This window comes from Oncorhynchus gorbuscha, linkage group LG01 (genome assembly GCF_021184085.1).
Source record: "Oncorhynchus gorbuscha isolate QuinsamMale2020 ecotype Even-year linkage group LG01, OgorEven_v1.0, whole genome shotgun sequence".
Classification (NCBI taxonomy): Eukaryota; Metazoa; Chordata; class Actinopteri; order Salmoniformes; family Salmonidae; genus Oncorhynchus; species Oncorhynchus gorbuscha.
Genome location: NC_060173.1, coordinates 54,121,201 through 54,133,367, shown reverse-complemented (window position 1 = coordinate 54,133,367; position 12,167 = coordinate 54,121,201). Strand labels below are relative to the sequence as shown.

General features: G+C 43.9%; 1 protein-coding gene across 2 annotated transcripts in view; it reads left to right on the top strand.

Annotated features, from left to right (window-relative positions):
• The first annotated feature begins 11,390 nt into the window (after nt 1–11,390).
• itga11b (integrin, alpha 11b) overlaps nt 11,391–12,167 on the top strand; it is a 105,855-nt gene continuing 105,078 nt past the window's right edge. Inside the window, exon 1 of one of the 2 annotated variants that reach the window (XM_046356548.1) lies at nt 11,391–11,517. In XM_046356548.1, the coding sequence (XP_046212504.1) occupies nt 11,469–11,517 (49 nt within the window). In that variant the 5' untranslated portion in view covers nt 11,391–11,468. The remainder of the gene's footprint in view (nt 11,518–12,167) is intronic. The other variant, XM_046356556.1, reaches the window with a different exon arrangement.

Sequence of the window (12,167 nt, the reverse complement as noted above, 5' to 3'; positions counted from 1 at the left end):
ACAGGAAGGCCATAAAGATCATCAAGGACAACAACTACCCGAGCCACTGCCTGTTCACCCCGTTATCATCCAGAAGGCGAGGTCAGTACAGGTACATCAAAGCTGGGACCGAGAAACTGAAAAACAGCTTCTATCTCAAGGCCATCAGACTGTTAAACAGCCACCACTAACATTGAGTGGCTGCTGCCAACACACTGACTCAACTCCAGCCACTTTAATAATGGGAATTGATGGGAAATTATGTAAAATATATGACTAGCCACTTTAAACAATACTACCTAATATAATGTTACATACCCTACATTATTCATCTCATATGTATATGTATATACTGTATCACTAGCCACTTTAACTATGCCACTTTGTTTACATACTCATCTCATATGTATATACTGCACTCAATACCATCTACTGTATCTTGCCTATGCCGCTCTGTACCATCACTCATTCATATATCTTCATGTACATATTCTTTATCCCCTTACACTTGTGTCTATAAGGTAGTAGTTTTGGAATTGTTAGCTAGATTACTTGTTGGTTATTACTGCATTGTCGGAACTAGAAGCACAAGCATTTCGCTACACTCGCATTAACATCTGCTAACCATGTGTATGATTTGATTTGATTTGCTAGGGATGGGGGAAAGTGTGACACCAATCATACCTCCGAGGACTGGAATTGCCCAGGTCTGCTCTAGAATGACAGTTAAGGTATAGGTGATATGATCCTTGACTAGTCTCTCAAAGCACTTCATGATGACAGAAGTGAGTGCTACAGGGCGATAGTAATTTTGTTCAGTTATCTTTGCTTTCTTGGTTACAGGAACAATGGTGGCCATCTTGAAGAATGTGGGGATAGCAGACTGGGATAGGGAGAGATTGAATATGGCCATAAACACACCGACCAGCTGGTTTTCGCATGCTCTGAAGACACGGCTAGGCTAGGCCGGCAGCCTTGGGAGGGTAAACACTCTTAAATGTCTTACTCACATGGAGAAAGAGATCCCACAATCCTTTGTAGCGGGCAGCGTTGTTGGCACTGTGTTTTCCTCAAAGATGGGCATAGAAGGTGTTTAGCTTGTCGGGAAGCAAGACGTTGGTGTCCACGACGTGGCTGGTTTTCCTTTTGTAGTCCGTGATTGTCTGTAGACCCTGCCACATACGTTTCGTGTCTTAGCCGTTGAATTGCGACTCCACTTTGTCTCAATACTGACGTTTTGCATGTTTGCGGAAGGAATAACTACACTGTCTTTATTCTGCCATATTCCCAGTAACCTTGCCATTGTTAAATTCGGTGGTTCGCACTTTCAGTTTTGCGTGATTGCTGCCATCTATCCTCGGTTTCAGGTTAGGGTAGGTTTTAATAGACATCTCCTATACACTTCCTGATAAACTCACCGTTTCAGTGTGTTCATCTAAATTATTTTCGCAAGCTACCTGGAACATATCCCAGTCCAAGTGATCAAAACAATCCTGAAGCGTGGATTCCGATTGGTCAGACCATCATTGAATGTCCTTAGCACAGGTACTGAGTTTCTGCCTATATGAAGGGAGGAGCAAAATGGAGCCTTGGTCAGATTTCCCGAAAGGAGGGCGGGGGAGGGCCTTGTAAGCATCCTGGAAGTTTGAATAGCAGTGGTCGAGTGTTTACCCCGCTCAAGTACAACAGTCAATATGTTGATAGAACTTTGTCAGCCTAGTCCTCAAATTTGCTTTGTTAAAATTGTCAGCCACAAAAAATGCAGCCTCAGGATATGTGGTTTTCAGTTTGCATTAACTCCAGTGAAGTTCTTTGAGGGCCGTTGTGGTATCGGCTTGAGGGGGGATATACACGGCCAAGACTACAACTGAAAAAAATAATCTTGGGAGATAATACGGTAGACATTTGATTGTGAGGTATGCTAGGTCGGATGAACAAAAGGACTTGAGTTCCTGTATGTTATCACAATTACACCATGAGTCGTTAATCATGAAACATACACCCCCGCCCTTCTTTTTCTTCCCGGAGAGATATTTATTCCTGTCTGCCCGATGAACTGAGAACCCAACTGGCAGTACCGACTCAGACAGTATATCCCAAGAGAGCCATGTTTCTGTGAAACAGAGTATGTTACAATCCCTGATATCTCTCCGGAAAGAAACCCGCGCTTTGAGCTCGTCAACTTTATTATCCAGAGACTGAACATTAGCGAGTAATATACTCGGAAGGAGTGGGTGGTGTGCATGCCTCCTAAGTCGGACTTGAAGACCACTCCAAGTACCTCTCCTCTGCCGGCGCTGTTTTGGGTCGGCCTCTGGAATTAGTTAAATTGCCCTGGGGGGTGCGAACAAAGGATCCGCTTCGGGAAACTCGTATTCCTGGTCGTACTGCTGGTAGTGCTGAAAGGTACTATAGAAATTAATATTATAGTAAACAGTATTCTATGAAATTCTATAGTCAGAACCACATGATCAAGGGATACTACTGTGTACAGTATAATTTTCTACAGTATACTTCAAATTTCTATAGTAAATCATTACACGATCGAGGGATACTACAGTGTGGAGTAATTTTATTTTCAAATGATCTGTTGCTCAGTAACCATCCCTGGGCAATAATAAATAATAATAGCTAGCAAGCATGGGATTGGATCACGATCTAATGACAGTCTGCAAAGGAAAATGTAAATGGACAGACAAAGTAGCCTACTAAACAACTCAAAATAGATATTTTAAAGTAAAAATTAAAAACATTAGAAGCTTTTCAAAACCCTGAATACACTATAAGTTTGCATTTCCTGCTGTGCAAGAACATTCTCAGCAACAAATTAGTGATCAAATTAAGATCCTACATATGTACGGATTCTGATTCAAACACAATGTTTGGAGAAGGGGAGACTAGCTAGTCATTGTTGTTCAATGTAGTTATTTCCAGTGAGTGAAACAGAGCCACGCATGTGTTTGTCTGGGGAAAGGAGAGTAGAGGGAGAGTGGCTTGTTCTAATCCATAATTGTTGCAGCAGGCTCAACCGTTTCTTTACAGACAGAAGAACTAGCCAATAGTTGTTTGGAGCACACAGAGCTTCACACTGTTTGATTGAAAGAGAGATGCGTGCTGGCAACAGTTTTTTTTTTCTTCGATCATGGATAATTACAAAAAATACTTGCGGTATAATCATATTAGCCAGCAGCATACCACCATGCATCCCACAGCTGGCTTGCTTCTGAAGCTAAGCAGAGTTGGTCCTGGATGGGAGACCAGATGCTGCTGGAAGTGGTGTTGGAGGGCCAGTAGAAGGCACCCTTTCCTCTGGTCTAAAAAAAAATATATATCCCAATGCCCCAGGGCAGTGATTGGGGACTTTGCCCTGTGTAGGGTGACGTCTTTCGGATGGGATGTTAAATGGGTGTCCTGATTATCTCTGGTCACTTAAGAGCCTGTGTCACTTATTGTAAGAGCAGGGGTGATAACCACAATGTCCTGGCTAAATTCCCAATCTGGCCCTCATACCATCATGGTCACCTAATCATCCCCAGTTTACAATTGGCTCATTCATCTCCCCTGTAACTATTCCCCGGGTCGTTGCTGTAAATGAGAATGTGTTCTCAGTCAATTTACCTGGTAAAAAAAATGTAAACTTCTCCATATTGTTACGATACTTGTTTTGTCTGAGCACTCGGGACACCCCAAGTGTGGTGTATAGTATTCTACAGTACACTGCAACCTTCTGTAGTTCACACTACACGATTGAGAAACACTACAGTGTGTAGTATAGTATTCTACAGTATACCACAACATTCTATATTAAATTCTACACATGATCGAGGGATACTACAGCGTGGAGTACAGTATTATACAGTATACTATAGTTTGCTGCAGAATACCATAGAATTCTCTAATAAAAAAACTGTAGTATTTTTTGGGGGGGAGGGGGTAAACAAGCAAAGTGGACAGATGGATGGATAGATTGATAGATAGATAGATACAGTGCATTTGGGAGGTATTCCGAACCCTTGACTTTTTGGTACGATACAGACTTACCTCATCAATCTACACACAATACTCAAAGGACAAAGCAAAAACAGTTTTTTTTATGTTTGCACATTTATTAAAAATTAAAAACTGAAAACCTTATTTACGTAAGTATTCAGACCCTTTGATATGAGACTTGAAATTGAGCTCAGGTTCATCCTATTTCCATTGATCATCCTTGAGATGTTTCTACAACTTGACTGGAGTCCACCTGTGGTTATTGGACATGATTTGGAAAGGCACATACAGTTGAAGTCGGACGTTTACATACACTTTAGCCAAATACATTTAAACTCAGTTTTTCAGAATTCCTGACATTTAATCCAAGTAAAAATTCCCTGCCTTAGGTAAATTAGGATCAGCACTTTATTTTAAGAAAGTGTTATGTCAGAATAATTGTAGAGCGAATGATTTATTTCAGCTTTGATTTATTTCATCACATTCCCAGTGGGTCAGAAGACCCTATCCCCTCCTCTCTTCTCCAGACCATTTCCGGAGACCTTCTCCCTTACCTCACCTCGCTCATCAACTTATCCCTGACCGCTGGCTACGTCCCTTCCGTCTTCAAGAGAGCGAGAGTTGCACCCCTTCTGAAAAAACCTACACTCGATCCCTCCGATGTTAACAACTACAGACCAGTATCCCTTCTTTCTTTTCTCTCCAAAACTCTTGAACGTGCCGTCCTTGGTCAGCTCTCCCGCTATCTCTCTCAGAATGACCTTCTTGATCCAAATCAGTCAGGTTTCATGACTAGTCATTCAACTGAGACTGCTCTTCTCCGTATCACGGAGGCGCTCCGCACTGCTAAAGCTAACTCTCTCTCCTCTGCTCTCATCCTTCTAGACCTATCGGCTGCCTTCGATACTGTGAACCATCAGATCCTCCTCTCCACCCTCTCCGAGTTGGGCATCTCCGGCGCGGCCCACGCTTGGATTGCGTCCTACCTGACATGTCGCTCCTACCAGGTGGCGTGGCGAGAATCTGTCTCCTCACCACGCGCACTCACCACTGGTGTCCCCCAGGGCTCTGTTCTAGGCCCTCTCCTATTCTCGCTATACACCAAGTCACTTGGCTCTGTCATAACCTCACATGGTCTCTCCTATCATTGCTATGCAGACGACACACAATTAATCTTCTCCTTTCCCCCTTCTGATGACCAGGTGGCGAATCGCATCTCTGCATGTCTGGCAGACATATCAGTGTGGATGACGGATCACCACCTCAAGCTGAACTTCGGCAAGACGGAGCTGCTCTTCCTCCCGGGGAAGGACTGCCCGTTCCATGATCTCGCCATCACGGTTGACAACTCCATTGTGTCCTCCTCCCAGAGCGCTAAGAACCTTGGCGTGATCCTGGACAACACCCTGTCGTTCTCAACTAACATCGAGGCGGTGGCCCGTTCCTGTAGGTTCATGCTCTACAACATCCGCAGAGTACGACCCTGCCTCACACAGGAAGCGGCGCAGGTCCTAATCCAGGCACTTGTCATCTCCCGTCTGGATTACTGCAACTCGCTGTTGGCTGGGCTCCCTGCCTGTGCTATTAAACCCCTACAACTCATCCAGAACGCCGCAGCCCGTCTAGTGTTCAACCTTCCCAAGTTCTCTCACGTCACCCCGCTCCTCCGTTCTCTCCACTGGCTTCCAGTTGAAGCTCGCATCCGCTACAAGACCATGGTGCTTGCCTACGGAGCTGTGAGGGGAACGGCACCTCAGTACCTCCAGGCTCTGATCAGGCCCTACACCCAAATAAGGGCACTGCGTTCATCCACCTCTGGCCTGCTCGCCTCCCTACCACTGAGGAAGTACAGTTCCCGCTCAGCCCAGTCAAAACTGTTCGCTGCTCTGGCTCCCCAATGGTGGAACAAACTCCCTCACGACGCCAGGACAGCGGAGTCAATCACCACCTTCCGGAGACACCTGAAACCCCACCTCTTTAAGGAATACTTAGGATAGGATAAAGTAATCCTTCTCACCCCCCTTAAAATATTTAGATGCACTATTGTAAAGTGGCTGTTCCACTGGATGTCATAAGGTGAATGCACCAATTTGTAAGTCGCTCTGGATAAGAGCGTCTGCTAAATGACTTAAATGTAAATGTAAGTTTACATACACTCAATTAGTATTTGGTAGCATTGCCTTTAAATTGTTTAACTTGGGTCAAACGTTTCGGGTAGCCTTCCACAAGCTTTCCACAATAAGTTGGGTATATTTTGGCCCATTCCACCTGCCATAGCTGGTGTAACTGAGTCAGGTTTGTAGGCGTCCTTGCCCGCACACGCTTTTCCAGATCTGCCCACAAATTTTCTAAAGGATTGAGGTCAGGGCTTTGTGATGGCCAATCCAATACCTTGACTTTGTTGTCCTTAAGCCATTTTGCCACAACTTTGGAGGTACAGTATGCTTGGGGTCATTGTCTGTTTGGAAGACCCATTTGTGATCAAGCTTTAACATCCTGACTGTTGTCTTGAGATGTTGCTTCAATATATCCACATACTTTTCCTGCTTCATGATGCCATCTATTTTGTGAAGTGAACCAGTCCCTCCTGCAGCAAAGCACCCCCACAACATGATGCTGCCACCCCGTGATTCACGGTTGGAATGGTGATCTTCGGCTTGCAAGCCTCCACCTTTTTCCTCCAAACATAATGATGGTCATTATGGCCAAACAGTTCTATTTGTGTTTCATCAGACCAGAGGTCATTTTTCCAAAAAGTACGATCTTTGTCCCCTTGTGCAGCTGCAAACCGTAGTCTGGGTTTTATGGCAGTTTAGGCACAGTGGCTTCTTCCTTGCTGAGTGGCCTTTCAGGTTTTGTCGATATAGGACTTGTTTTACTGTGAATATAGATACCTTAGTACCTGTTTCCTCCAGCATCTTCACAAGGTCCTTTGCTGTTGTTCTGGGATTGATTTGCGCACCAAAGTACCGTAATCTCTTGGAGACAAAACGCTTCTCCTTCATGAGCGTTATGACAGCTGTATGGTCCCATGGTATTTATACTAGCGTACTATTTGTACAGATGAACGTGGTACCATCAGGTGTTTCCAAATTGCTCCCAAGGATGAAACAGACTTGTGGAGGTCTACAATTGTTTTAATGAGGTCTTGGCTGATTTATTTTGATTTTCCCATGATGTCAAGCAAAGAGGCACTGAGTTTGAAGGTAGGCCTTGAACCACATTCACAGGTACACCTTCAATTGACTCAAATTATGTCAATTAGCCTATCAGAAGCGTCTAAAGCCATGACATAATTTTCTGGAATTTTCCAAGCTGTTTAAATGCACAGTCAACTTTGTGTATGTAAACTTCTGACCCACTGGAATTGTGATACAGTGAGTTATACGTGAAATGACACATCTGTAAACAATTGGAAAAATTACTTGTGTCTAGCACAAGTAGATGTCCTAACCGACTTGCCAAAACTATAGTTTGTTAGGAAATTAGTTGAGTGGTTGAAAAACAAGTTTTAATGACTCCAACCTAAGTGTATGTAAACTTCCGACTTCAACTGTATCTGTCTATATAAGGTCCCACATTTGACAGTGCCTGCCAGAGCAAAAAGCAAGCCATGAGGTTGAAGGAATTGTCCGTAGAGCTCTAAGACAGGATTGTGTCGAGGCACAGATCTGGGGAAGGGTACAAAAAAAATCTGCAGCATCAAAGGTCCCCAAAAACACAGTGTCCTCCATCATTCTTAAATGGAAGAAGTTTGGAACCACCAAGACTCTTCCTAGAGCTGGCCGCCTGGCCAAACTGAGCAATCGGGGGAGAAGAGCCTTGTTCAGGAAGGTGATCAAGAACCTGATGGGCACTCTGACAGAGCTTCAGAGTTCCTTTGTGGAGATAGGAGAACCTTCCAGAAGGACAACCATCTCTTCAGCACTCCACCATTCAGGCCTTTATGTTAGAGTGGCCAGACGGAAGCCACTCCTCAGTAAAAAAGAACATGACAGCCCGCTTGGAGTTTGCCAAAAGTAACCTAAAGGACTCTCAGAAAAAGAGAAACAAGATTCTCTGGTCTGATGAAACCTGGATTGAACTCTTTGCCCTGAATGCCAAGTGTCACATCTGGAGGATACCTGGCACGATCCTTTCGGTGAAGGATGCTGGTGCCAGAATTATGCTGTGAGGATGTTTTTCAGCTGCAGGGACTGGGAGAATAGTCACCATCGAGGGAAAGATGAACGAAGCAAAGTACAGAGAGATAATTGGTAAAAATCCTGCTCCAGAGCACTCAGGACCTCAGACTGGGCGATGGATCACCTTCCAACAGAACAACGACCCTAAGCACACACCCAAGACAACGCAAGAGTAGCTTCGGGACAGGTCTCTGAATGTCCTTCAGTGGCCCAACCGGAGCCCGGACTTGAACACGATCGAACACCTCTGGAGAGACCTAAAAATAGCTGTGCAGCAACGCTCCCCATCCAACCTGACAGAGCTCGAGAGGATCTGCAGAGAAGAATGGGATAAACTCCCCAAATAAAGGTGTGCCAAGCTTGTAGTGTCATACCCAAGAAGGCTCAAGGCTTGGAATTGCTGTTAAAGGTGCTTCAACAAAGTTCTGTGTAATGGATGTGAATAATTCCGTGGAAAAAGTCAACGGGTCTGAATACTTTCCAAATGCTCTGTAGATAGATAGATAGTAGTTGGGACATATCTAGCTGAAAACTAAGGTAATGCTAGAGAGACAGAGTTAAGTTACATTGATATCGTTTCAAGATGAGTGTATTGTGATGAGTTTTACCTTTTGGTCATTTTAAAGACTGTTATTGTCCGTCACAGCCCAAATGTTTCCGTTTAATATTATTTTGTGCTATTCTCCAGTCCCATTTGGCATGTGGAGTTGCATTTCCACTGGTATTTCCAAGAGAAAGACACCGTTTCCACTGTTTTCCCATTCATTTTCTAAATCAGACGAATTGTGCAATTGACCTTTTGTCTGAGCAGTAAGATGATTTAAAGGCAGATCGTGTTGTCATCACTTGTAGATGTTGACGATTAGCACTCGAATGAAATCATTATGTATCAGGCATGAGCTAGCTTTGGTTTGTATCTGTAAAACCAGTCCAGTGTTGCTGGCCTGCTTTCAACATTCAGGTTAGCTTGGACAACACTCAGAGCATATTGAATATTACTAATATACTAATTCCCCATTTGTCCATGAAGTAGAATATAGGACTTGTCTATTAGCTAATAGTGCACATTTTCTATTTGTTCTGAAAGTCAGTCAGAATGAAAAGGGACAATCATTTGAGTTGTGCTGTGTTCGAGACCAAATTGATTTCCACTATACGGCCTCCCCCCAAAATATTTTTCTTTATTTTTTTCTTTCACCTTTGTTTATATACCCAGTGACAACTAGAGATGTCATGTCTGACAAGCAGGTCAGTAGGCCCATCTACAAAAAGCTTCTCTGAAGACTGTGTTCTGTATAAGCATGACGTTCTCTCTCCATAGAAATACAATTACCAGAACAGACATTTCCATCCAAGTCAACACTCTGTGATGGGTGGGCCTGGGCCATAGAAATATAATTTAGTCATTCTATTTCTATGGTTCCCCCCCCCCCCCTCTCCCAACATGGTCCTGGCCCTCTGCCATCACACAGAGGATCCAAGCCCTGGGTTAATCATCAACCTTTCTTTGATTTACTCTTTGTCACTTCATGTTTTCTTGCCTCAAACTAGCTCCACACAGCTTGTGTGTAGTGCGATAACAGTCGTCAAACCTCCTCCTGCCTTTAAGAAAATTTGTGCTCTTTTGTTTCCCAAGCAGTTTGATGCCAGATACACACTGCATTGGCGGTAATAGGACTGTTTGTGATGAACTATGTCTGCTCATGTTTTGGTAATGTGGGTTGGTGTTTGAAGTCATATTTTGAGACTAGACATCCATGAATCCAACAAGTCAGAGAAGATTACTTATCAGAATGTCTTTCAATCAGTGTGGATCGTATTTACAGCTTTGTCACAACAAATTGCCAGTCTAGTTGTTTACACCAACGAACCATAAACATGTCGATTTTGCCATCATTTATGTAACTGGTCTCCTTTATTAGCCTACATTTCAATGAATTCTAGTCCACAAAGTCTCACAGTGTTTCTGTTGGTCTCATTTTCCACTGTGGATTTTGGAGAGCTTTTATATTGAATGTGATTTTTTTCCTCCAATAGCCCTTGAAGGTCTCGTTATTTAAGCTGGTAAGACAGACCAACATTTTTGAAAAATCTTGCTTTTATCAGTGCTGTTGTCGCTCTGGCAGACAACAGCGCTAGCTTCCATACTTCTTTCCTGGATGGTGCTGTATCGTAAATACCTGAACTTCAGAGCATTGGACAGTAGAGTGCTACTTCCCCCCACATCTGGACTGTATTTACCGCCATTTTATTCAGTCCAGTGTGAGGTCACGGAAACAGAGGGAGGAATTCACACCAGGACCAACCCTATGACGGTGCAGCCTCATTAAAGGTTGTAAAAGAACAAAGGTTTTGACAACTATTGTCTGAGCTATTTTATTTTTAAAGGATGGTGTCGTACAACGTGTACACATGTAGTGTGTGTGTGTGTGTGTGTGTGTGTGTCTCAGTGCATATTTTTTGGGGTGTAAGTGACCTGTGTCCCAATCAGTGTAACATATGCCCTAAAAATTGTCAGAGACTCCAGCCACACTAGTCATAGACTGTTCTCTCTGCTACCGCACGGCAAATGGTGCTGCAGCTCCAAGTCTAGGTCCAAGAGGCTACTAAACAGCTTCTACCCACAAGCCATAAGACTCCGGAACATCTAATCAAATGTCTACCCAGACTATTTGCATTGCCCCGCCCTTTCTCTTTTACGCCGCTGCTACTCTCTGTTATCATCTATGCATAGTCACTTTAATAACTCTACCTACATGTACATATTACCTCAATTACTTCAACCAACCGGTGCCCCGCACGTTGATTCTGTTCTGGTACCCCTTATATATAGTCTCGCTATTGTTATTTTTCTATTGCTCTTTAGTTACTTGTTCCTTTTATTTTTTTAAATTCTTGTTCATACTTTTTAAAATGCATTGTTGGTTAGGAGCTTGTAAGTAGGCATTTCACTGCAAGGTCAACATCTGTTGTATTCGGCGCATGTGACTAATAAAATAGGATTTGATGTTTGTATACAGTAAGAGTGTGAACGAGTCTGTATGTATCTGAGAGTGAATGTGTGTGTGCGTGGGTGTGTGCGTTCGTTCGTGCATGCATGAAAGAAAGTCCACATTGATTAGTGAGGAAGCATCAAGTCCTGGCCGTATATGCACTGTACACCTCTCAGCTGTGCCTCAGTCAACCAGAGCCAGCCCCCTCCTACTTCCCTCAGATATAGTGAGGCTGTGGAATAGCAGTGGAGTCAATAAGAGCAGAAGCCTTGAAACGAGAGCACGGGATCAGCCCCCCAAACATACACACTCTTTCACACAAATGGAATACTACTGCAGCCTGCTGCTGTGGACCTGTGCCCTCCTGCCAGGTGAGTGTGTGAGTGACTGTGTGTGTGTGTGTGTGTGTGTGTGTGTGTGTGTGTGTGTGTGTGTGTGTGTGTGTGTGTGTGTGTGTGTGTGTGTGTGTGTGTGTGTGTGTGTGTGTGTGTGTGTGTGTGTGTGTGTGTGTGTGTGTGTGTGAGTGAGTGAGTGAGTGAGTGAGTCAGTGAGTGAGTGAGTGAGTGAGTGAGTGAGTGAGTGAGTGAGTGAGTGAGTGAGTGAGTGAGTGAGTGAGTGAAAGGTGAAAATAAGGGATCGATGGAAAGTTTGTATGTGTTACAGAATGACAACAAACGTGAGAGAGTTCATATGCAATTTAATTGGGACTGTAAGAGTTTGAGCATGTTTGTAAAAGTGTGTGTGACCTCTGGAGTCAGGATAAGAGAGCATGTGGAAGAGGTGTGTGTGTGTGCGCAATGTGTTTTTGTATCTCAGTGAGCGAAGGTGAGATGAATGTCTCTGGACTACTTTAAGTCAGGTCGTTCCTTTTGTTAGACAGACGAGCAGAGTTGGCAAGAGTTTCTCATTATTTTGTGGTATTGCTTTTAGGCCATTTGGGAAGTTAACGACTAGTCCATGTGAGGTGGTGCGTCCACCTGTTCCTCGTCTCTCGAGGCACAGAGCGTGTGAGATGAGCCAA